General features: G+C 41.8%; 1 protein-coding gene across 2 annotated transcripts in view; it reads right to left on the bottom strand.

The window, feature by feature from the left end:
- TRIT1 (tRNA isopentenyltransferase 1) overlaps window positions 1-27,297 on the bottom strand; it is a 55,364-nt gene that overhangs the window by 22,196 nt on the left and 5,871 nt on the right. The window contains exon 1 of one of the 2 annotated variants that reach the window (XM_055586291.1): window positions 21,400-21,697. The exons of the other annotated variant lie outside the window; for it this stretch is intronic. Within the exon in view, the coding sequence (XP_055442266.1) occupies window positions 21,400-21,573 (174 nt within the window). The 5' untranslated portion in view covers window positions 21,574-21,697. Of the gene's footprint in view, window positions 1-21,399; window positions 21,698-27,297 lie in introns of those variants that run through there. 2 annotated transcript variants of the gene reach the window in all.

Below are 27,297 nucleotides of genomic sequence, written 5' to 3'. Positions count from 1 at the left end.
GGCTTGATAGAATTCAGACACAATGAGAAGCTAATGAATATTAGCAATAAGATAAAATTTTCAAAGATTTGTTGAATTTTTCAATTCTTTTGAATATATAACCCAGAAGTAGAATTGCTGAATCATACAGTATTTTTCAAAATTATTCAGAGGGCTGGTAATGTTCTATTTCTTGAACTGAGTTGTGGTTACACAGGTATTTTTACTTGTTGATAATTTATTGAACTATGCAGTTATGAATTATGTGTTTTATGGTGTACATTATTTATCAATTAAAACCATACTGCTAGGCCAAAAAGTAAAACAGAGCAACATTTTATATATTTGCATTAAGGACAAACATGTAAACAAACCTGGAAACCAATCAGTTTTATAAATGTCACATTTGGTTCATATTACTATAAATGTCACAATTGGGCTTACAATTTTATTACCTGCCTAGAAAGCATCATTCCACCAGAATAGGTTAGGTATGCTGCTGATTGCGTGACATTCTGCCTATTTCCCAGCTTTACCTATAGTTTCAGTGAAACTCTGAAACTATCTACAGCACAATCAGCTCCAGGTGCTAGAAGAGCTAAAGGGATCTGTGTTATCTTTTAAAGCCAGCACATCACTCTGCTCCATTTCCCATTCTCCCATTGGACACCTGTGATCTGTCCTCACAGAAATGACTGGATATAATTTTTTTTTAATTTTTAAATAAAAATAAATAAAAGAAATGATGGGATAAAATGCTTCTCCACACAAATCAGATTTTGACAATACTAAGGGAACTCTGGCCTCTTTTTGAGGCCTGATAAATGCAATACTCTAAGAAACTGCAGGTTTAACCTACTTACCCAATTATCAACAAAACTGGCTTATCTCAGTAGACATTTACTGAGAGTGCACTATGAGCAAGATAATTTGCAAGATGTTAGGTGTGCAAAGACTTAAAAAAGGTCCTTGTCCTCAGTCTCTCCTTGCTATTCTTTGGAATTCTACATTCAAATGGGTATAACTTTCCTTTTCTCCTTTGCTTTTCACTTCTCTTTTCACAGCTATTTGTAGAGCCTCCTCAGACAGCCATTTTGCTTTTTTGCATTTCATTTTCTTGGGGATGGTCTTGATCCCTGTCTCTAGTACAATGTCTCGAACCTCCAACCACAGTTCATCAGGCACTCTGTCTATCAGATCTAGTCCCTTAAATCTATTTCTCACTTCCACTGTATAATTGTAAGGGGTTTGATTTAGGTCATACCTGAACGTTCTAGTGGTTTTCCCTACTTTCTTCAATTTAAGTCTGACTTGGCAATAAGGAGTTCATGCTCTGAGCCACAGTCAGCTCCTGGTCTTGTTTTTGCTGACTGTATAGAGCTTCTCCATCTTTGGCTGCAAAGAATATAATCAATCTGACTTCAGTGTTGGCCATCTGGTGATGTCCATGTGTAGAGTCTTCTCTTGTGTTGTTGGAAGAAGGCGTTTGCTATGACCAGTGCGTTCTCTTGGCAAAACTCTACTAGCCTTTGCTCTGCTTCATTCTGTACTCCAAGGCCAAATGTGCTTGTTACTCTAGGTGTTTCTTGACTTCCTATTTTTGCATTTCAGTCCCCTATGATGAAAAGGACATCTTTTTTGGGTGTTAGTTCTAGAAGGTCTTGTAGGTCTTCATAGAACTGTTCAACTGGGGATGTCTGGCATCGTCTAAAAACATTTTTAGTTGTCACAAATTGGTGGTGGGGGTGCCATCTAGTGGGTAGAGGCCAGGGATGCTGCCAAACACCCTTCGATACACAAGACAGCCCCTGCCTCCACAACAAAGAACTACCAAGCCCCCAAAATGTCAAGAGTCTCAAAGTTGAGAAACCAGATTCAGAGAAATTTCACCTTGGAGATACTCTTCCCCAAATCTGTACAGCCTAAGGTCCCCCTCCTTTAAGCTCCAATCTTTTGGGGCTGTCATGCTGTGGGGTGGCTCCAAGGAGTGTGCTAATCAGAAGAGGCACTGGGCAGATCCTGGAGCTCTGTCTGAGGGCTAGTTGGCTATGATGCACCAACACAGTTGTCCACAAGCAAAGGGAAACACTGCCCCCAACCAGTTCGGTTCCATCCTCCAAGTTATCTTCCCCCTTTTGACTTCATTTACTTCCTAATCCAAATTATATCCTGAAATCCTTTCCTCACTTTCTCTGAAGGCATTTTCTTGCCTCTAGGGATTATACCTACCTTGAAAACCACAATCTTGGATTATGCGTTAATCTATAATAACTATCCATCCACCTTCTCTGCTGGCTGATCCCCACTGCTCTGTGGATATCTCACTCACTCAGATCACTAGGAAACCCTGACTGCCAAATATAACATTTTTTCTACTAAGCTCTCAAAACACATAATGGAAAATACAAAAATCTGATACACCCAAACTTTCCTTCATAAATCACCTCCTTTGGGACTTCAAATGGCACTGTCTCTTCCAGGTTTTCTTCCTATTCACAGGACCTTCCACTGATCTATTAGCAATGTCTGTCATGGGAAAAGGGGGCTCCCTCAGTGGCTCATGGGTAAAGAATCCACCCGCAATACAGGAAATGCAGGTGACTCGGGTTCGATCCCTGGGTTGGGAAGATCCCCTGGAGGAGGAAATGGCAACCTAGCAGTATTCTTGCCAGGAAAATGCCATAGAGGAGCCTGGCAGGCTATAGTCCACAGGGTCACAGAGAGTCAGACACTACTGTGCTATTAAGCATGTCATGGGAACAATACTGAGAAATGGCAGTCTTTACAGCATCTATCTGCCATTTCTATACTATAAACTTTCTCTGGGTGACCCCCAAGGCCTCTATAACCATTTTTGTGTGTGTGTTGTTAACTCCCAAAATCCTATCTACAATCTAGTTCTCTCTCATGATGTACATTTAACTCCCTCGTAGACATTTCCATCATCAGTGAGAGCTATAAAATACAGTATTGACGTGGTTAACAGTAAGGACTCTAGATCTGATTGCCAGGATTTAAATCATGGCTTCACAACTTACTAGCTATGTAACCTTGGCCAAGGTATTTAACCTCTCTGTGCCTCACATTCCTTATTTATAAAGTAAGTGAAAGTCACTCGATCGTGTCCAACTCTTTGTAACCCCATGGGCTATACAATCCATGGAATTCTCCTGGTCAGAATACTGGAGTGGGTAGTCGTTCCCTTCTCCAGGGGATCTCCCCAACCCTGGGATTGAACCGGGGCATCCTGCATTGCAGGCGGATTCTTTACCATCTGAGCCACCGGAGTAGCCTAAGAATACTGGAGTGGGTAGCCGATCCCTTTTCCAGCAGATCTTCCCAACCCTGGGATTGAACCGGGGTCTCCTGCATTGCAGGCTGATTCTTTACTAGCTGAGCTATCAGGGAAGCCCCATTTATAAAGGAAGGATAACCTTAAATCTAACCTCAAAGGATTATTGTAAACATTAACTAAATGATACAGTAAAGCACATGGAATAGGCCACCCTATAGGAAGCAGCAATACAAAGCTATCATCATCTTTATCACCACCCCAAGCAGGCGCCTGAAACCTGCTATGTCCAAAACTGACCTCCTTACCTTTCTACCCATACCTGAGTGAACCACCGAATCACAGTAAAAACTAAATGATCCTAGTATCTCTCTCTCTCACATTTCTAATCTCCCTCAAGTTCTATCCATATGAGTTCCTAAAATTATCTCAAAGCTTACCACCATCACATTGCCCACTGCCATTATCAACTGAAGGCTTTATGATTTCTCAACTGAACTGTTCCATCAGCTTCCTCATTGATCTTCCTTCCTTTAGGGTATAACCCCTCCAATTTAGTACACACTGTAGCCAGTGATTTTTCTAAAATGAAAATCTGGTCTCATGAGTCCCCAAACTCTTTAGCATCACCTCTGATGAAAGCCTGCTTTGAGATCTCTCCCCAGTCTGTGCCTGTCCTCCATGCTCCCACATTACCTCTATCACAGAACTTCTTGTACATGAGAAATGCATCGATCTCCTCCACTAAACTACAAGTTCTGAGGGAAGACTGTATTTTATCTCTAGTTCCAACATGTAGCACAGTGTCTAATACGTGGCATATATTCAATGGATACTCCGGGCTGGAGGTATAGAGTGCTAGATTTTATGCTAAAGTTATGTTGCCTCATTTCACCAGTGAGGAAACAGAAATGTAGACACGTTAGGCAATCTGCCCAAAGTCACCCAGCTATTTAGTGGCAGAGAGGAACTGTGAATCCATGTCTTCCTACCTCACAGTCAGTGTTCTTTTCCTACTGTGTTGCTAATCTCTGCTCCACACAATCAGCTTTGTGAATCTGGAAAGTCAGTTTTTATTCCTGGAACCTCAAGTTCCTCACATCTAGCAATGCTTCTAGTTCTAATAGCCTAAGTTTCAAGAAAAGTTTTGGCACAGGAGGGTGAAAGGAAAACAAAAGTTTTTTAAGATGTTGACACTCAATAGAAAGGTGATTTTCTTTTTTAATTAAAATAATTTGAATCTGGTTATTCAGCTGAAGAGATGTTGAAGAGTAGACAAAAGGTCAGTCTCTTGGCTAACTTTTCTTTCTTAATAAAATGATAACTTTTAAAATAACTTACACTTTACTAGATTAGAAACGATGAATTAGCTGCAGGAACATCACGGCAGGCAACTACTTCTTTTAGCTTTGTTTAGCAGAGATCCAACTGCAAACATGCTGAATAAATCAGACAGATTAAGATGCCTCGAGAGCAGGAGAACCAGTACCTTGACATGTTTAGTCAGTCTGGTAAGAGAAGTGGTTTGAAATTTATAGTGCCAGTGATGGCTTTTACTTTCCTACAGAGATCTCTCTTCAAAGGAAAAGGGACTAGAATCACATAAGGCTATGATTCCTAAATTAAAAGTGCATACATAATATGTATGTGATGTATTCTTTCAGCGAATCTATCTTTGTTGTTGTTGTTGTTATTCAGTCACTAAGTCGTGTCTGAATCTTTAAGACCCCATGAACTGCAGCACGCCAGGCTTCCCTGTCCTTCACTATCTCCCAGAGCTTGCTCAAACTCATGTCCATTGAATCAGTGATACCATCCAACCATCTCATCCTCTGCTGCCCCCTTCTCCTTTTGCCCTCAATCTTTCCCAGCATAAGGTTCTTTTCCAATGAGTCGGCTCTTTGCATCACATGGCCAAAGTATTGAAGCTTCAGCCTCAGCATCAGTCCTTCCAACGAATATTCAGGCCTGATTTCCTTCAGGATTGACTGGTTTGATCTCCTTGCAGTCCAAGGGACTCTCAAGAGTCCTCTCCAACACCACAGTTCAAAAGGACCAATTCTTTGGTGCTCAGCCTTCTTTATGGTCTAATTCTCACATCCATACATGACTACTAGAAAAACCATAGCTCTGACTATATAGACCTTTGTCGGCAAAGTGCTATTTCTGCTTTTTAATACAATGTCTAATCAATCTTACTTGGTGGCAACAAGCATCTGAAACATTTTGATGTCTAATAAATAGAGAGATCAGAACAGAGAATGCAAAATTAGCACATACTTTTACGTGAAAATATGAGAAATTTTGCAATGCAGAGCCTTTGCAGTGGGTGCTTAGAAATCCACCTGCAAACACTGATGAAGCATGGATATAATGAAATTCAGACATAACATAACCAGTCTAATCTCCTGAACTTTTGTACTGAGAATACGAGGCTCAGAGAGCAACCCTGGCCACATAACTGATGGCAGGGGAGGTAGGACTAAAGCAGGGTGCTTTGCCTATAACCCAAGCGGTTTCTGCTGCCTTTGGGGGGGGGGGGGTGGACCATGACACATGGCATGCACAATCTTAGTTCCTCAACCAGAGATCAAACTGCAGCGGAAGCACAGTCTTAAGCACCAGACTGCCAGGGAAGTCCCCTCTGCTGCCTCTTATCAGTGGAATTTTTCTCCTCATTTGACCCTAGTCTGTTTGCTTGCCTGAAGTAATGAATTTCTACTGAGGTGAAATTAAATTTGAGAAGCTGAGGAGAAAACAGTTACCATACACTGAACCCCTTCAAAGTTTTCAAGAGGAAACATGACAGGGCCTCCCTGGGAGTCCAGCGTTTGGAATCCACCTAGCAATGCAGGAACACCCATTCGATCCCTGATCTGGGAAGATGGGCCACACGCTGTGCAGCAGCTAAGCCCATGCGCCACGAGTACCCGCCCGAGTTCTGTGCACCGCAACAAGAGAGAGCAGCGCCACTCACCGCAACTGGAGGAGGCAACAAAGACCCAGCGCAGCCCAAAGTAAAGAAAGAAAGAGTCAGTGTGACAGAAAGCTAGAAATAGACACGCGGACAATGCCATGTGAATATAATGCTAAGACAGAAACAAAAGGGCTGGTTTAAGAGAAGAAAACAGAGTTAATGATAAAGCTTCTATTCTGTGGTCATCTTTACAGCCTCAAGATTGGCCCACTCTTGATGGCTTCACTGATACTTTTTCTTAGGATAGAGAATAATAGCTGAGGTGCTCCATTATTTGGAGGTGTATGTCTAAGGCAGGGAGAGGAGCGTAGCACACTGGATCCAGAAAATCCAGGTTCAAACCTGGCTCTACTACCCAGTGGTAGCCTTCACGTGGCAGGTTTAGTCTCTAATTTCTCTTTGCCTCAAGTTTGCCTCTGTAAAATGGGGATAAAAACAGCACCTACACTCCTTGCTGGATTATTCTGAGGAATAGAGTTAATACATGCAAAGTGTTTAGAGCTGTGCCAGACAGATGGTAAGCAGTACACACAATACTCGGTATCTATATTTTCCTCGGCTTTTTGTGGTGAGATCCCTGACTAGGGTTTGAAAGAACAGAACTGCAGAACACCAGAGCTGAAAGGGGTTTCAGACACTGACAAACAGATACTGTATGGCCCACAAAGTGTAAAATATTTACTATCTGGACTTAAACAGTTTGCCGATCCCTGATCTGATCCAATCAGTTTCCCCTCCCTAACACAACCAAGAGGAAATTAAAGCCTAGAGAGCAGTAGGAACTTTCCAAGGTTATATATACAGTGGTTAGTAACAAAGCTGGGACTAAAACCCAGTTTTCCCAGTAAATAAAACTGCCTACCAGGCTAAATGGGCTTCCCTGATGACTCAGTGGTAAAGAATCTGCCTGCCAACAATGCAGGAGACTGGGGTTCAATCTCTGGTCTGGGAGGATCCCCTGGAGAAGGAAATGGCAACCCACTTCAGTATTCTTGCCTGGGAAATCCCTAGGAAAGAGGAATCTGGCAGGCTACATTCCATGGGGTCACAAAGAGTCACACACGACTTAGCAACTGAACAACAACAACCAGGGTAAAATAAATGAGCCAATGAAGACCTCAGAGTGAAAACTAGGACTGTAAGTTAGGACAGAATACTGGCTCCTGAAAAGTTAGGCAAATCACGTAATCTGAATCAACAGTATTTACTGACTACCATAAGCCCATGCATCAGCATTTTTTTAATGCTCTCTGGGTGATTTCAAAGAACAGCTGAAGGTGACAACCACTGTTCCAAGTATTGTGCTAGGCAGCAAGATGTGGAAAAAAGAGAGAGAGAAAGGAAAGTTGCTAACCAAAGGTATGCAGACCTAAGTAAGCCTGGACAATGCAGGATCATCTACATGAGACTCCAAGACGAGAGTAACATGCAGAGTGAAGGCAAGGAGGCCCTGGATGTATTTTCATTTACACTAGAGAATCAACATCTTTTATTCATATCTGTAAATTCCAACAGCTCAATGGATTATCAACTTCAGGCATGAACTCTTTCTAAAAGAATGTTAAAGCTAACTTGTACTCCTAAAAAGTGTACAAGAATATACAAATTAAAAGCCTTCATATACAAAAAAAAATCATAAAAGTCAAAAGACAAATGACCAACTGAAAAAATATTTTCAATTCATGAGACTGAACAAATCAATAAACACAAAAATGAAAACCGCTATATAGAAGTAAGCACAAGAGATATTGAACAGGAAATTCAAAAAAGAAAAAGACAAATGGGCAAGGCACCCTTGAAAAGACAATTTATCTCAAAATGAAATTTAAATAAAATCTATTTGTTGTCCACCAGACTGACAACAATGAAAAAGGTGGATAACACACAGAATTGCAAGGGTAAGGGGAAATAGACATACCACAGGTAAACCTTATTGAAAGCAGGCTGGCAATATGTGTACACTCACGGCTGATTCACATTGTGTGTGGCAAAAATGGCAAAAGCCAACACAATACTGTAAAGCAATCATGCTCCAATTAAAAATTTTTAAAAATTGATAACAAGATAAAAAAATGTAATGTGTGCAACTCAAACAAAAAACAACAGACCCAATTTAAAAATGAGCAAAGGACCTGAACAGACATTTCTCCAAAGACGATACATGAATAGCCTACGAACACACGAAAAGATGTCCAACAGTCACTAGGGAAGTGTAAACCCAAACCACAGTGAGACGCTACTTTTAGACCCACTAGGGTGGCTACAATCTTTTTTAAGGTAAGTGTTGGAGAAGACGTGGAGAAACTGCTGTCTTCATACATTGATAGTGGGAATGCAAAATGATATAGCCACTGTGTAAAACAGTTTGGCAATTCCTCTAAAAGCTACAGAATTACCATATAACTCAGCAATTGTACTCCAATCCTAGGTATATTCCCCAAATAATTTAAAACAGATACTCAAATAACATGTAAACCTATGTTCACAGCAGCACTATTCACAAGAGCCTAAAGGTGCTAACGTCCATTAGTAGATGGATAAACTGTGATCTATCCATACACTGGGATATCTATTCAACCATAAAAAGAAATGAAGCACCAACACACGCTACCATCAGTGTAAGTGAAAGCAGTCAGACATAGAAGGTCATGTGTTATATATCCCATTTATACAAAATATCCAAAACAGATAAAATCTATCTGCTCCTAGATAAAATCTATCTGTTCCTAGATACAATCTATCTAGGGACTAAAAGCAGACTGGTGGCTCCCTGGTGCTGGGGGAAAGGGAAACTCAAAAGTAATGGCTTAATGGTTATGGGATTTTCTTTCAGGGTGATGGAAATGTTTCAGAACTAGATAGAGGTACACTGTGAATGTATTAAGTGCCAATAAATTATTTTTTTTTTTTTGGCTGCACCTCAAGGCATGCAGGATCTTAGTTCCCCAACCTGGGATCAAACCAGTGTCCTCTGCAGTGGAAGTGTGGTGTCTTAACCACTGGACCACCAGGAAAAGTCCCTGAATTTTTCATTTTAAAATAGTTAATATTACATTAATTTAACCTCAATAAGAAAAATTTAAGTACCTCCTCTAATAAAGCTCTTAGAAAACTGGAAGAAAGTAACACGTGCACCCACCCTCTCATCTGGCAATCCCATTCCAGAAATTTACCCTGAGAGAGAATTACACAAACAGGAAGAGATGTGTATGCAAAGATGTTTGTCTCAGCATCATTTATTAAGCAAAAAAAAAAAAAAAAAAACCAAACCCAAAATTAAACTTATTAAATGTCCTTCAGAAGAAACATGGTTAAGTAAATTATGATACACCTATGAAATGGAATACTACACAGAGATCAAAAACAATAATGTAGAAAGTTGTACAGCTTACACTATCTAATCTCACGACCTATTATAAAGGTACAGTAACTAAAGACAAAGTGATACTGGCAAAAGAATAGACAAACAGATCAATGGAACAGAATAGAGGCCCCAGAAGTAGACTCACAAAAATAGTCAACTGGTCTTTGACAAAGGTGCAAAGGCAATTGAACAGAGAAAGAATCGTCTTTCAATATCAGATCTGGTTCAACTGGACATCCATACATATCTCAGAACCCTATATAAAAATTCAAAGTAGATCACAGGTCTAAATGTAAAATGAAAAGCTGTAAAACTCACGTGTGTTTGTGTGAGTATATATATATGTGTGTGTGTGTGTGTGTGTGTGTGTTGTATATATAAACTTCTTTTTTAAAGAATAGGAGAAAAATTAGCATGTCTATGAGTTGGCAATGTGTTAGTGTTTTGTTTTTTTGTTCTTGCTTTTTTTTCTTTTTGGTCGGGTCCCCTGCTTATGTGATCTCAGTTCTCAGACCATGGACTGAACCTGGAGCCATGGCAGTGAAAGCACCGAGTCCTAACCACTGGATTGCCAAGAACTCCCTGCAGTGAGTTTTTAAGATATGACACCAAAGACACAATCCACAGAAGAAAAAATAGATGCACTGGACTTAATGAAGATGTAAAACTGTTCTGTGAAAGACACTGAAAAGAATGAAAAAATAAGATACAGACTAGAAGAAAATATTTGCAAATAACATTCTATATAAAGGATTTGTACCCAAAATACATTTTTTAAAAACCTCCTAAAATTCAACAATAAGACAGCCCCTCCCAAAAAGAGATCAGACAGATATTTCACCAAAGATATACGGAGAGAGCAAATAAACATATGAAAAGATGTTCAACATCATTAACCTTTAGGGGAATTTGAATTAACCACAATGAGATTCCAGTACACGCCTCTTGGAATTGTTAAAATTAAAAGCAACAACAATACCAAATGCCGAAAGAATACAAAGAAACAAAAATTTTCATTCACTGCTGGTAGGAATACAAAATGGTAGAGTCATTTTGAAAAACAGTTAGTAGTTTCCTAAACTATTTTAGGAAACTACTTTCTTAGTTAACCAGTCCTGTAAAGTTAAATCATTACCTATGTTTATAACAGCTTTCTCTAAACTGGAAATTCAGACGGCGTTTCATAGATGAAAGGACACATAATGTACAATGGAATAATACTCAACAATAAAGAGAAACAGACTCATGTAACTACACGGAAGAATTTTAAACGTATTTTGCTAAGTGAAAAAAGTCAGACCGTGGACTTCCCTGGTGGGCCAGTGGTTAAGACTCTACACTTCCACTGCAGAGGGCCTGGGTTTGACCCCTGTTTGGGAAACTGAGATCCCACATGCTACCACGTGGCCAAAAAAAGGTCAGACCCCAAAGGTTGAGTACTGTATGACTCTACGAATATGACCTTCTAGAAAGGCAAAACACAAGTGGAAAACAGATCAGCGGCTGCCAAAAATCGGTGTAGGTAGAGGAGGTGACCACAAAGAGGACACTCAGGCCATTTTAGTGAAGAAAGCGGCTCAGCATATCTGATGGCAGACACCTGACTCTCTCCATTTGCAACACCCAAAGAACTGCACACAGAAATGAATGTACTCTACCGTATGCAAACTTAAAAATAATACTAACCAGAATGACTGAGGAACCAGGACAGAGTGCAGTCTGCAATAAATGAATCTAATTATATTACAGATGTATGACATAATCTCACTGAAGGGGGAGAAGGGGAGTTGACCTAAATAACTTTGGAAAACAATGTTATGGCTAGATACTATATGGCTAAAACGGCAAAATGAATTATACACATACATTATACTCTAGTTGGTAAATTTGTTTCTCACAGGATTAACTAGTTCAACTATTTTACAGGTTGTAGAAAAAAAAAAATATTTGTAGACAAGGAGAGCCAGGTTTATTACTCTGAGGAAGAAGTCACAAATAACAAGAAGGAAAGATCAGAATAAAACCTGTGATGGAAAAGAGTCAGAGATATCAGTATAAACTCAAGTTTATTTTAACATCTACATAGATAGATACAGAAATAAACATAGATATTTGGGTATGCATGAATTAGTGTATGTACACATGTTGCCTAGCTCTTCCCATTGAAGGGACTAGAAGCAGGACCAGAAGCGATGATATCCTAGCAGCAACAAGCACAATGAGCACCCAGTACTTTGTATCTGAATACCACTCACCAGTAAAAGGAACCAAGGCTCCTTGGAAAAATGGCTGATTCTAGAACTGAAACAGGACAAATGTAAGATGAAAGCATCTTGCAGTGCCAGAAAGTAAAGAAGTGCTAAACAAACAAATACAGGCCATGCCAAAGGATGCTAGCATCAACATGAAAGAGCACCCAATAATCAAAGCTGAAACAGTCTGAACAGTAAAATAAATAACTCAGTACAGGATTATGGCAGAAAGCAAAGAGGAACTAAAGAACCTGTTGACGAAGGTGAAAGAAGAGAGTGAAAAAGCTGGCTTAAAAGCCAACATTCAAAAAACAAAGATCATGGCATCCAGTCCCATCACTTCATGGCAAATAGATGCGAAAACAACAGAAAGTGACAGACTTTATTTTTAAGGGACTCCAAAATCACTGCAGATGGTGACTGCAGCCATGAGATTAAAAGATGCTTGCTCCTTGGCAGAAAAGCTATGACCAACCTAGACAGCATATTAAAAAGCAGAGACATTACTTTACCAACAAAGGTCCATATAGTCAAAGCTATGGTTTTTACAATAGTCATGTATGGATGTGAGAGTTGGACCATAAAGAAGGCTAAGCACTGAAGAATTGATGCTTTTGAACTGTGGTGTTGAAGAAGACTCTTAGGAGTCCTTTGGACTGCAAGGAGATCCAACCAGTCCATCCTGAAGGAAATCAAGCCTGAACATTCACTGGAAGGACTAATGCTGAAGCTGAAGCTCCAGTACTTTGGCCATGGGATGCGAAGAGCCGACTCATTAGAAAAGACCCTGATGCTGGGAAAGACTGAAGGCAGGAGGAGAAGGGGATTATAGAGGAAGAGAAGGTTGGATGGCATCACTGACTCAATGGACATGAGTTTGAGCAAGCTCCGGAAGATGGTGATGGACAGGGAAGCTTGGTGTGCTCCAGTCCATGGGATCGCAAAGAGCTGGACACGGACTATCTTTGACATCCCTGTGTAAATCTATAGTTACTTCAAAATGTAAAAGCTAACAATAATGTAGAACAGGGTTTCTCAACCTCAGTACACTGTATTGACATTTGGGGCCAGGTAAACCCTTTTTGGGGAGGAGCTGTTTTAAGTATGGTAGGATGTTCTGCAGCATTCCTGGCTTCTGCCCACTAGATGCCAGGAACCCACCTTTCCATTTGTTACAACCGAAAATGTCTCCAGAGATTGTCAAGTGTCCCCTGGGGTGGAGGTGGGAGGGTAAACTACCCCAGATTGAGACCACTGATACAAAGTTATATACATTAACACATAAAGAAAACTGTAACACATTGTTAAGGGTTGGGGGGGAGGATGGGCAAAATACAGAGCAGCATGAAATGTATGAGTCAACTTATGTTAAAAAGAATCACATGAATGAACCTGAGGAGGTTAGGCTAAGTGAAATAAGCAAGTCACAAAAAAGACAAATATCATATGACTCCGCTTATCTAAGTTATGTAACAGTAGTCATCAATAACCTCAGATATGCAGATGACACCACCCTTACGGCAGAAAGTGAAGAGGAACTAAAAAGCCTCTTGATGAAAGTGAAAGAGGAGAGTGAAAAAGTTGGCTTAAAGCTCAACATTCAGAAAACTAAGATCATGGCACCTGATCCAGTCACTTCATGGGAAATAGATGGGGAAACAGTGGAAACAGTGTCAGACTTTATTTTTCTGGGCTCCAAAATCACTGCAGATGGTGACTGCAGCCATGAAACTAAAAGACGCTTACTCCTTGGAAGAAAAGTTATGACCAACCTACATACCATATTGAAAAGCCGAGATATTACTTTGCCAACAAAGGTCCATCTAGTCAAGGCTATGGTTTTCCCAGTGGTCATGTATGGATGTGAGAGTTGGACTGTGAAGAAGGCTGAGTGCCGAAGGATTGATGCTTTTGAACTGTGGTGTTGGAGAAGACTCTTGAGAGTCCCTTGGACTGCAAGGAGATCCAACCAGTCCATCCCAAAGGAGATCAGTCCTGGGTGTTCACTGGAGGAATGATGCTGAAGCTCCAATACTTGGGCCACCTCATACAAAGAGTTGACTCATTGGAAAAGACCCTGATGCTGGGAGGGATTGGGGGCAGGAGGAGAAGGGGATGACAGAGGATGAGATGGCTGGATGGCATCACCGACTCAATGGACATGAGTTTGAGTGAACTCCGGGAGATGGTGATGGACAGGGAGGCCTGGTGTGCTGCGGTTCATGGGGTCGCAAAGAGTTGGACACGACTGAGCGACTGAACTGAACTGAACTGAACAGTAGTCAAAATCAGACACAGAATCCAGGATGGTGGTTGCCAAGGCTGGGAGGAAGGAGGAATGGGGAGTTATTACTTAATGAGTACAGAGTTTTAGATTTTTTTTAATTTGAAATATCTAATTTTCTTTATTTTTTAATCATTGTTTTTTATTGAAGTATAGTTGATTTACAATGTTGCATTTATTTATGATGTATAGCAAAGGGATTCAGTTATATATATACACACATTCTTTTTTTATATTCTTTTCCATTATGGTTCATAATCAGATATTGAATATAGTTCTCTGTACTATACAGCAGGGCCTTGTTTATAGAGTTTCTGTTTTGCAAGATGAACAGAGTTATGGAAATGGAGAGTGGGTATACAACACCATGAATGCATTTAACACCACAGAATTGTATAGTTAAAAATGGTTAAGATGATAAATTTTGTTACATGTATTTTATAATTTTTGTAAATTGGAAAAAACACATATACATACGTGTATGAATACACAAACAAAAGGTCTAGAAGGATGTGCACCAAAATGTCGAAATGGTTATCTTTGGACACTAAGATTATGGTGATATTTCCTTGGAACTTTTGTATATTATTTGGATTTTTTTTAAACAAGCATGTTTTCTTTTTTCCAAACACAAAAAGGCTTTGTTCTCCATCTTTTTTCCTTACAATGCTTCCAGTTCAGTAACCAAAATCCTATTGGTTCTGTCTCCAAAACATCAAAATGATTAACCCTTTTCCCAGCCACAAGTCAACTCCAGCCCCTCTCACCCAGGCTAATGTAACAGAATCCTAAACTGTTTATCCCTCTCTAACCCATTCTCCACCCAGCCTCAGAGTTACCTTCTGAAATATTTCCTATCATTCCCATGTTTAAAACCCCAAACCCCATGGCATGCCTCTCAAGAGCCTCAGGGTCTGTATTTTTAGTTTCACCTCTGACTACTACCCTTCCAGTGCCTATGCCAATGACAGCTGCTGGCCACGCCTTGAAAACATACCATGCACTTTCACCCTCCCTTTACTTTGCTCATGCTGTTCTTTCATCAGGAATATTCTTTTTCCTTCTCTGCCTGATAAAATGTATACAGTGGTATATGGGAAAAGAATGGGATGAAGATGAATGGATAAACAAATAGGAAGAGATGGGAGAAAAAAGCACAGAATAGCACTGAGATGAGAGTTCAAGAAGTAATTTTTAGGGGTGAGATAACAATAGTGTCTACCACCTAAGGCTGTGGTGAGCATATTAAATGAGATAATACACGACAAACTTTTAAAACACTGCCTGACATATATTTTTCTATTGTTATCATTTTCGGTATAATCATTATTCACAGCACAGTGGCAAGAGCTTGAACTCTGGCTGCTATGAGGAAGAAGCAGTGGTGAAGCTCCAGCTCAGAAGCTCTGGGTAAACTGAAAAAGGGAACCTGGTCTGATTCAAATTATCTAAAGAACCCAACAAACTACATAAGAAACCACAACCAATTCGGTTAAGCCATACTAGAGTACATACAGAGCACACAGGTGAATTCTTGTGTACCCCAAATAACTTACACCCCTCATATAAATACTCCTTCGTGAAATAAGGTGTTTCAGCACCCAGCCCCCAGCACTGAAACATCAGAGCAGCACCTCATCCTCACAAATCTGAAACTGCAACCCACATGTGCTCTCTTATGTCTTCCCATTTAGCCAGTAGCCACTTCTCTTTCCTTATATAACATGGCAGATTTAACTCTAAAGTTCTTCCCACAGCTGCAAAAAAAAACTAAATATATGTGTACAACCCACCCATGCTTAATACGGTAGCCAAAGGAAAACCAAATTCATTCACAATGGAGGTGAACCCAGGGACCTAGAATGAATATATATATATAAACATATTTTTTTAGATGATATATTTTTTAAATACCCAAAATTTTGGGTATTTCCTCTGGTCCACTCTCATGCTTAGTCCTTTAAAAGACTGCCTCTGTCAGTTGTGGCAAGGGGACTCTGGACAGCCCTCATTCCTCTCAGTTAACAGGTTTTTGTAGCTTTCATTTTCATGTCCTAGTAAGCCACTGTAACCCACTATCCCATCTCTTCTTTCATATCCCTCCCCCATGAAAGCCAGATCTCCCTGAGCTCTGTCAGACAAGCAGTCCTTTGGTTTAAAAAAAAACACTGCTCCTACATTATGTCCCAAAGCAGACAAAGAACGCAGAAGTCCACATTTATTAGATGACACATAGCCTGCTTACTCGTCAGACTGCCAAAAATAACTTGCTTCTCCTCTTGGAGGTTTAGGCAAACACAAGGGAACTGTGCTCCTATGTATGACTACTGCTTCTCCACAGAACTTGAAGAACTAATAAGGCATTAGAGATACTTCCCCTCTATAAACCCAAATAGAACACTTTGTTTATTTTCTCTTGGCATATAGTTGGCAGTCTGTATTTCCAGGCAGCCACTGTACATCTTTTGGCAAGTGCCTTCAAATTTCTCAGTACAATGTTTCATCCAGTCACTAAAGGCGAAGCATTGTACCTTAAATTTACATGCCAAGAAAAAGACTGAAAAAAAGACCTTCAGTATCATCTTCCAGCAATATATCAGACACTACACGAGTTAGAAGATCCAGATCCAATTCTCAGGTGTGCAAGTGTCTTGTAGTGTGATCTCTAGTCTGCTCTTTAATCTTTCTGCAACTCAGCGTTTCCACCCTGGAAAACAGGGATTGTATTACCTGTCCTTTGAATTCAGACTTTTACTGCTAGCTGAGAATATGTATGCTTCTACAATTTGTGAAACTGGAGTTTGGAAAACTCAGAAAATTAAGCACAAAGGTTGTTTTTCACTTTTGTCAGACCTACCATGAAAAGTCCACAGTTGAGCCCAGAAGTCCCTAAGCAAGTGATTCCTCAGAGAGTTAGTTCTGACTTCGTACTCAACAAACCACTGACGCAAGAATAAGAGGTGAGAGGCAAGGCAGGGCCTCAGGTGTTATCTGGCTATAAAAGCAAGTCATTATCTACCACATTCTGTAACAATATTATCACCCTAGACACAGGACCCTTAACACCCTGTGGTTTTATCTCAAAGAAGCTACCTCAATACTTAGAGCACGTACTTCTTCAATGTTTACAAAAACAAGTACGTTCCTTGGATGAAAACTGCCCTGCTGGGATTGCCTTGGGGATGACCCAACAATTAAGGTAGGACAAAAGGATGATACAAGAAGTATGAGGCGCAAGACAATTTAAGATTTAAGACAGTGTTTTACAATCCTTTCTGAGTTACTGGTATACTTCTGAGATTATTAAAATTCAAATGCTGGTTTAGAAAGGTCAATCTGGAAACTTGCAAAAACTTTCTAATTGTCGCACTTTCCACTTGTTCACCCTTCAGTCTCTGTGGCTCTTGTAACGAGTAAGTTTACTGCTCGTTCTAGGCTCTCTACAAGCCCTTCGTTTCTCCTCTGTTCCAGTAAACATTCTCTGCCTTTGGTACCATCAAATTATTCACATTAAATTATGCCTCAGCTGCAGTAAGTTTTAGCCCCCTAAGCAATGCATCACATGGCCACCACTTAGTTCAACACTCAACTTGATATATCATGATGAATTCACACTACAATTCACAATATGAATCCTAAAATACATTTTATATCTTGACCAAAATGTAACATATTCCTGTGAAGGATGCTGCTGCTGCTGCCAAGTCACTTCAGTCGTGTCCGACTCTGCGACCCCATGGACTGCAGCCCACCAGGCTCCCCCAACCATGGGATTTTCCAGGCAGGAGTACTGGAGTGGGGTGCCATCGCCTTCTCCGTGTGAAGGATGAGTGTCATACAAGTTAAGAAGTACTCTCTAATGACTGACTGCCACAGCTCCTGCCTCATCCAAAAGGGAAGACAGTTTTGCGTATAGAGAAGGAACTGAGCGTGGAAAGTAGAGACCTATGTCCAACTCTAGGTCTGCTACACACTGTAAGACCTGTTTGTGAGGACAATAAAGCCTATATAGAAGCATTTTATAAAAAGTGCTATACAAATTTAAGTTATGATTCTGCTTGTGGATTTAACTGAAACTGTTCTTTCAAGAAGCTGGTTAATAAAAAATAAAATGAGAAAAGAAGCTGGTTAACTCCAACATTAAGAATATCATTCACTGGGACTTTACTGGTGGCACAGTGGATAAGAATCTGCCTGCCAATGCAGGGGACCCAGGTTCAATCCCTGGTCCAGGAAGATTCCACATGCCCCAGAGCAACTAAGCCCGAGAGCCGCAGCTACCAAGCCCTTGTGCCAGAACTAGACTGTGTGCTCTGGGGGCCTCGAGCCACAACTACTGAAACTGCTTGCTGCCACTTCTGCAGCCCAAGCGCCTAGAGCCTCTGCTCTGCAACAGGAGAAACCATGGCCATGAGAAGCCGGTGCACCATTACAAAGAGTAGCCCCTTCTCGCCGCACCTAGAGAAAGGCTTCGGGAGGCAATGAAGACCTAGTACAACTAAAAATAAGTTAACTTTAAAAAAAACAGTATCACTTGTTTACAAATTTGCCAAAAATTTTTTGAGTCAACCTCAAGTCACTGAAAAGCCTTATCACTTTCTATTGCTTAAAAAGCAAGCAGAGAAAAAAAAAAAGCAAGCATAGTAACACTACCCTATCAGGGGCATGGTAAGCAATGGTAGAAATGAAGAACTATGTACACCCACAGTGAATGGGGCAGAGATACTTTATTTCATTAATTGAGATGAAAAGTAAAACTCAAAGGTCAAAGTTTTCCAACGGGTATGAGAGGAAATGTTATGAATATCCCAGGTATAATCAAAGTTAAACACAATCTTCCTTGGTGGCTCAGACTGTAGAATCTGCCTGCAATGCAGGAGATCTGGGTTCAATCCCTGGGTCAGGAAGATGCCCTGGAGAAGCGGATGGCTACCCTCTCCAGCATTCTTGCCTGGAGAATTCCTGGACAAAGCCTGGCGGGCTACAGTTCAGGGTGTCACAAAGAATCACGAATGAGCGACTAACTCTTTCATAGCCAGTTCAGAAAGCTCAGTTATCGTCAGAGTGTTTTTCATGCATTAATCAATCCTCATGGCATCCCAAGGATGAAAGAAATTTAATTCTCATATTCTAGTTACTTACAACCACAGGAAGAATCTAAATGGATCAAGATGTGTAATTTCGATAAGACAGGCCAACAAATATTTCATCAAATGTTAAAGATCTACCATATCATCAGCACTGTACAAGACACAAAGTGTCTAACTGATGTGGCCTATTTTACCTTGAGCAAGACCTCTAGCAAGCTCAACCTTGTGGTACACAGATATGAGTAAAGAAACATTTCTGAATAATGGATAACAGCTATTACAGAGCAATCACCAACCCTTATTGCCAGGACCTGCCAACTTACTTAAAAACAGATGTAAAATTAAGATGTTCTATTGAGAACACTTTCCTGACAAGTGTGGTATATGAGGAAGAGCGGGAAACAGGGACCAACAGTGTATTGTTTTAAGTAAGATGGTCAGAGAAGGCTTCAATAAGGTGACATCTAAGTAAAGACCTAAACAAAAAGAGTAAAAGACGCACACTCATGGAGGGGAAAAGGTTTCCACCAAGCAGAGGAAACCTCTGAGCGTAAGATTCCTAATGTGGATCATACCTGCTGCATTCTCCACATGCGTGCTAGACTTTCCCCGTGGATGTAAGATCTAAAATTTGTAGTCTCTCTTCTCTCCACCTCCCACTCCCGTACCTTGCAAATCATCATGAAAATCTCAGTTCAAACATGTATTAATTTCCTTTGTTTCATGTTCAGCTGGACTAAAACTCCTTGAGGACAAGGACTGCAGTTTTGTCTCTCCAAAAGGGCCTTGCAGAAAATAGCACCAACCATATTTTGGGGCTTCCCTGGTAGCTCAGATGGTAAAGCGTCTGCCTACAATGAGGGAGACCCGGGTTCAATCCCTGGGTCAGGAAGATCCCCTGGAGAAGGACATGGCACCCACTCCAGTACTCTTGCCTGGAGAATCCCATGGATGGAGGATCCTGGTGGGCTACAGTCCATGGGGTCCTAAAGAGTCGGAAACGACTGAGCGACTTCACTTTCACCATATTTTTAGCACTTACTACCTGCCTCCTATTATATTAAGTGTTTTACATATTTAATCTGTTTAACCATTGCAATAATATTGTGTTACTAATTTTATTCTTCCTATTTTACAAAAGAAACAAAGACATGGAGAGGTCAAGCTAAGGTTGCATATCTTAGAAAAGGCAAGGCTGGGATTTAAGCTAAAGTCTGTCTCTCAAAGTCAGCAGAAAGTAGAGGTTGCAAACAAATATTTGTTGAATTATCCCAATCACCTGGTATGTGCTGATGGTCAGTTCAGTTCAGTTCAGTCGCTCAGTCCGACTCTTTGCAACCCCATGAATGGCAGCAGGCCAGGCCTCCCTGTCCATCATCAACTCCTGGAGTTCACTCAAATTCACGTCCATCGAGTTGTCACCCGAAATGAACTAATGAGGGTGGAGATCATGCCCTAGAGATTTATGGGGTACAGTGGGGAGAATGACTGCCCCTCCTTGCTGAGGTTCAGCAGCAGGCATTTCACACCAAGCATCTCATTTCCTCTGTAAAAACTCTTAACTTGTAATTCTTCCATCAGAGATTTGCCCCAAATGTCACCCACCCTCAATCGAAGCACAAATCACGACCTAATTATTTAGGTCACCTTATTTAGGCCGATGGCAGATTACGGAGGAGAATCCAGATCTCAAGACTATCCACGGTGATCCATTCCCTCAGTAGACAATCATAGATGGTAAATGATTTATCCTGGTTTCGCTGGAAATTCTAAACAGCAAAAGCTCTGGAATAATTTTCAATCAAAAGGTATGTATTGGACACCGATATGTCAACCTTGTAAGTTAAAATACCATCGCCTCCACATATTCGCTTTGTGACAACGCGGTGGTCGTTTCGCCTCCCAAGGTGAACTCCCTCATCCGTAAAAGGAAAATAATAGAACCCACACACCAGACAGTAAAGTCGTCAGCAGTAAATGAGATGTTGGCACGGTGTCTCGCGTATGGTGGGCGCCTACTAATTATGGCCCTTCCTCTGCCTCCTCTGCCCCACAAGCTTCGGAGTTCACCCACTTGCACCAAGCGACAAGATATCCACTCGGCCAAAGGCCCGCACGCGGCCTCCGGTTCCCCAGGCCGGGGACAGCCGCACTGTCATACCTGCATAGAGTCAGCGCTGACAATCTCGCCACCGAGCCGCTGGCCGAGCTGTAACGCCAGGGTGGATTTGCCGGTGCCCGTGGCCCCGAGAATCACTACGAGAGGTAGTGTCCGCTGCAGGCTCTGGAGCCCAGGGCCCACAGACACAGCTCTTGCAGCCGCAGCCGCCGCCATCTTGGAGACGTCTGCGCTTGCGCCGGATCAGCTGTCCCCATGGCAACCGTCAGTGCGCCTGCGCGGACCTCGGGCTCTAGAGGGAAAGGGCGGAGGGGAGGAGGAGACAAGGGACTAAGGTCCCCAAGCTCAGAAGCTCCTGCCATCAACTAGCTAGTGTGAAAACCTCAACTACCTCTTCTCTTAAATGGGAACATATCAGCCGTATCTAAAATAGATTTATACCTATTATTCTTTTTTAAACTAGCACCCACTTCTTTTTCTTCATAGCCCTAATTATAGTATGAAATTATGTTTTGACCTCTATTGTTTGACTTTGTCTCCAGACTGTTCTGTAAAGGCAAGGAACAGATTCTGCCTGGGACATTACTGTATCTCCAGTACAGTGGGTGCCTGTGTGCGTGCTAAGTTGATTCAGAAGTGTCCAACTCTTTGCAACCCTACTGACTGAGCAACTTCACTTTCACTTTCCACTTTCATGCATTGGAGAAGGAAACGACAGCCCACTCCAGTGTTCTTGCCTGGAGAATCCCATGGACGGAGAAGCCTGGTAGGCTGCAGTCCATGGGGTCGCAAAGAGTCGGACAGGACTGAAGCGACTTAGCAGCAGCAGCAGTAGCAAGAACTTCAGCCGGCCAGGCTCCTCTGTCCATGCGATTCTCTAGGCAAGAGTACTGGAGTGGGTTGTCATGCCATCCTCCAAGGGATCTTCCTGACCCAGGGATCCAGTATAGTACCTGATACCGAAAAGATACCCAATGATTTGTTAATGGAGAGAATGTCTTGCCTACTTAGTGCTACAGCCAGTGAGCTCAGAGGTGTGACCGTCTCTAGGATCAGATCTTCCTAGTTCTCAGGAAAAGAGGGCTGCTGTTATGTTTTCATCCAACAACTCAAACTCAGACACAATCAGAAGACAAAACAAAATTTGTCATCTCTTTGGTGAAAGGATGCAAGAGATGGGGTGAGAACAGAGAGAAATGGAGAAGGAAAATGGCAACCCACTCCAGTGTTCTTGCCTGGAGAATCCCAGGGACGGGGGAGCCTGGTGGGCTGCCGTCTATGGGGTCGCACAGAGTCAGACACGACCGAAGTGACTTAGCAGCAGCAGCATGAATAAGTGCCTATTTCAATTGTGAATTAATGATGGCTTAAAATATTACATTTTTGCAAATAAAACTTAACACTGAGAGCTGCTTAAGAGCAGGAATACCTTGTTTTATTCTTCTTGGGATCCCCCAGTTCTTAGTATGGCTTCAGATTTAGAGCAAGTGGAGGTTAATAAATGTATAAATGAATTTAAAAAAAAAAGAACAGAGAGAAAAATAAGCAAGTAAACAACCTACAACTTACAAAGAGGAAAAATAAGGAAGGTAGAAGGGATATAGTAACAACCCTCAGATTAAAGTAGGGATGGGGAAAAATCGGGTCCAGAGAGGACCAAAATTCTGAAGACTCCACAACCTTTAAGAAAGGGCTTTGGGGGGATTCCCTGGTGGTTCAGGCATTAAGATTCCACACTTCCACCACAGGAGGCAGGGGTTGGATCCCTGGTCTGGGCATCTGGATCCTGGGCAACTGGTCAGATGAGCATGGATTTGAATTCCAACTCTGCCACTTATCAGCTGAGTGACTTCACACAATTAGCTTAGCCTTAGTTTTGTCATCATTAAATACCTCTCAGGGTTGCCATAAGGAGAAAATGAAGTAATGTCTGAAAAGTGCCTGCTACAATGCCCTGGCACATAATAACCACCATTTGTTGAACACTTTGGGTTATTATAATAGTAACACCCCATCTGCCTCACTAAAGAGGTAAGAGCAGCCGCCTAAGGGTAGAGAAATTTCCAGTAATGTGTGAAAGTGCCTAAATACCTATTCTACTCACCCCTTGTTAGCAAGTTCAAGAGTTCTAATTGCTTTCTCCCTGGGATTACTACTTGGCTCTGCCTAGCTCTCAGGTCATGTCACCCTTGGGCCAGAGGAATCACCCCTGGATGGTTACAGCATGTGATAGACCTGTCTAGAAATGACGGCCAATAAATACATTTCTCAATCACTTGGATCACTACTGGCATAATGGCTACTCTTGCAAACCCAGTGTCAACCTTGTAGTCACATGTCCCAGGGTCCCCTGTACCTCCTTTTCTCAATCCAGCCTGCTTTGATCAAAAGCCTTGTTCTCTCCAATTTGTGGTACCCGCCTGGGGCCGGTTTTAAAATCGAGATGTGTGGCCACATATTGGCAGACAATCTCACATGATGGTTGTTAACTGTAGAGCCTTTGCCTGGAGATTTTCTGAGGGTACAGTTACCTTGACAACCACCAGAAAGAAGGAAGGCCAGAGAAATGATGCAAATAAAGCAAAAGGGAGGCTAATATCATGATGACAATCTGACCATGACAGAGGAGGCCCACTTACAGGTGGGAAAGCACTGTCTGAGTCATGACCAGGTGACTGTTGTGAGAGAAAGAGAGAGAGAGGGAGGAAGGAGGGGGAAGTGGAATTTACTAGTGAGAGACCAGAAGAGGGAAAGGCTGGTTACCGAGGCAACGGGGGAGCAAGGAATGAAAAAATGGGGCTTCACCACAGCAGTAGAAAATTGATTCTAACCAAGCAACACAGGACTGTTGCTATAGAAACAAAGAGAACAGGGATCCTATAGACCATGAGGAGAATTATCACTGAAATACTGAGCAGGAATTTCATTCTGACTCCTAAATCAGAATGGAGCCTGTAGTCCTAAACAAATGAGGAGAAGGGAGAAGTGAGGGGAAAAAAAAAAAAAATCATACTATTTCCATTCATTGTAATTCTAATTCTGCCAGCCTCACCAAAGGAGAATTGGAACATATTTTTAAATTTCTCTAGGCTGTTTTTTTGGACCTAGGTGTCTCTAATGATCTTCTGAACTCTAAACTATACTAAGAATAGTTCCTTAAAGATAACCTGTAACTTGAAATCCTAATTGGAGAGATTAATTTCAAGTAAAAATTGGGAAATTGAAGTCTATGATCAGGAGTTAATAAGTATTTCTAAGAAACAATGTGCTCAGACATGTCCAACTCTGTGGCCCCCCAGGCTCCTCTGTCCATGGAATCCTGGAATGGGATGCCCTTTCCTACTTCAGGTGATCTTCCAGACTCAGGGATCGAACCTGTGTCTCTTGTGTCTCCTGCATTGGCAGGCAGATTCTAGCACCACCAAAACCCTCTAATGGGAGCACTGCAGGGAAATAAAGAAACAAAAAGTGACAAAAGGGAGTCAGAAAAGCTATTTGTAGTCATGCCCAGGTATTAGCCCTGACCCCTCTCTGCTTTGTATGAGGCCAGATGGGAAGCAGCTTAACCTATTCAGAAAGACAGCTCAAGAGGAAAGGCAGTCTCTCACTTAAAATACATATGTATATCTAGAGGTGGAGGATTCAGAAGCCCATCTTCAATATATTCCACAGCTTACCGACTATTTGGAGTAAAAAAAAAATAGTTTAAAAGGCAAAAATGCAGGCTTTCCTGGTGGCTCAGAGGTAGAGAATCCACCTGCCAATGCAGGAGACACAGGTTCGATCTCCGATACAAGAAGAGCATACATGTCACGGAGCAACTAAGCCTGTGCACCACAACTATTGAGCCTGTGCCCTAGAGCCCACATACCACAGCTGAAGGCCATGCACCTGGAGCCAGCGTTCTGCAACAGGAGAAGGCACCGGAGTGAGAAGCCCCAGAACGGCAACTAGAGAGTAGCCCCTGCTCACCCTTATTAGAGAAGAGCCCGCACAGCAACAAAGACTCAGTACAGCCAAAAATAAGTAAAATTATTTCTTAAATGCTGGGACAGGTTCAGTCTGGAAGAGCACGTCTAAAACGCAGGAATGAGATACTAGGGAGACGAATGCTTGGAGGATAATACTTCTTGCCTGCCCTTCTTTAAGTCCACAGTCTGCCACCTAACTGTCACTGCCTGTGTATGTGTATGCTCTATCCTAGGCCAGATATAGCCTGGGCAACATCTACATTGCCTTACCTTACCATTAGGAAACTGAAATCAGTACGGGGGGTGGGATGGGCGCGGAAACGTGGCTGAAAAGGAGAAGTGCAAAAAGGTAGAGGGAAAATCTGGACAATGACCCAATTAAAAAAATTTTTTTTTTTAGAAAGAAAGGTAGGGAGAAGCCATTAGAGTGGAATGATCGTTCAAAATGGAGCATCCAGAAAGTTTGAACTTTCTGGAGTTCTAGAGGATGCTACGACATTTACGACAGGAGGAGGAATGTGTCATGAAAGGCCTGAAGCATCTGTTTCTAAAGTAAGAGAAGAAAGTTGGTTCAAAGACAAACACTAGATTTTTGGTACAATCCAAAGTGCCAGAAATTCCCTGGTGGTTCAGTGTTTGGGACTCCATGCCTACACTGTCAGGACCCTGGGTTCAATCAGGGAACTAAGATCCTACAAGCCACATGGTGCAGCCATAAAATTTTACTTTAAATCACAATTAGGGGGACTTCCCTGGTGGGCTAGTGGCTGGGACAATCCACTCCCAATGCAGAGGGCTCAGCTTCATTCCCTGGCCAGGGAACTAGATCCCACATGCCATAACTGAGACCCAGCACAGCCAAATAAACATTAAGGAAAAAAAAAATCACAAATTAGGTATTTCCCCGGTGGTCCAGTGGTTAAGCAACTGCCTTTCAATGCAGGGGACGTGGGTTCAATCCCAGGTCAGGGACTAAGATCCCTCATGCCTCAGAGACCTTAGCCCATGTGCCACAACTACTGAGTCCATGTACTACAATCCAACACAGCTAAATAAAAAAATATTTTTTTTAAATCACAAATTAAAAGATAAAGTGCTTTGCAGCCTGATCTCCATCCTAAATTTAAAAAAATGTTTCCTGCAGGGATGTTTCATGATGAACTTGGTGCCTGTATTTGTTTCCTCAGGCTAGCGTTAACAAATTACCACAAACTGGCTTAAAAACTGGCTGGCTTAGAACAACAGAAATATATTCTCTCATAGTTCTAGAGGCCAGGAGCCCAAAATCAAGGTATTGGTAGGGTCACACTCTGTGCTTCCCTCTAGTGAAGAATCCTTCCCTACCTCTTCTAGCTTCTGGTAGTTTTTGGAAATTCTTTATATTCCTTGGTTTTCAGCAGTGTGACTCTAATCCTGCCTGTCTCACTCTAAGATGACTGTAAGATGCCTGTGGCCATCTTCTCTGTTGTGGGTGTGTCTCTGTCCCCACCTCCCTCTCTAGGATCCTAGTCATTGGATTAGGGACCATCCTAATCCAATATGACCTCACCTTAATTTGATGATATTTGTAAAGACTGTATTTCCAAATAAGGTCACATTCACAGGCTCTGGATAGGCATGAGTTTAGTTGGGGGACAAAATACAACCCAGTACAGTGCCTGTGAGTAATTACAACACCCTCCATCGGTTTGGTGGATGTCTGTTTCCATTACTGTTTCCATTGGTGATTGGCCAGCTCAAATCTGGGAGCATCAGAGTGCTCAGAACAAGTGAGGGGAAGAGAGTGGAGTTCACCATGTTGTAGGATTTATGTTGTGTTATAGAGTTTTCTCCAGAGCACACCAGAAGAATGAAACTTCTAGGACTCAGGGAGGTTGAGTGATTTGCCCAAACATCACATAGGTAGTAACCCCAAGTTCCTGTTCTCAAAAGGAGCTCACTTCCTGCCTTCCCATATTGCCAAGGGACC

The sequence above is a fragment of the Bubalus kerabau genome, chromosome 6 (assembly GCF_029407905.1).
Source record: "Bubalus kerabau isolate K-KA32 ecotype Philippines breed swamp buffalo chromosome 6, PCC_UOA_SB_1v2, whole genome shotgun sequence".
Lineage (NCBI taxonomy): Eukaryota > Metazoa > Chordata > Mammalia > Artiodactyla > Bovidae > Bubalus > Bubalus kerabau.
The sequence above is the reverse complement of the archived record's forward strand: the minus strand, read 5'-3'. Positions and strand labels throughout refer to the sequence as shown.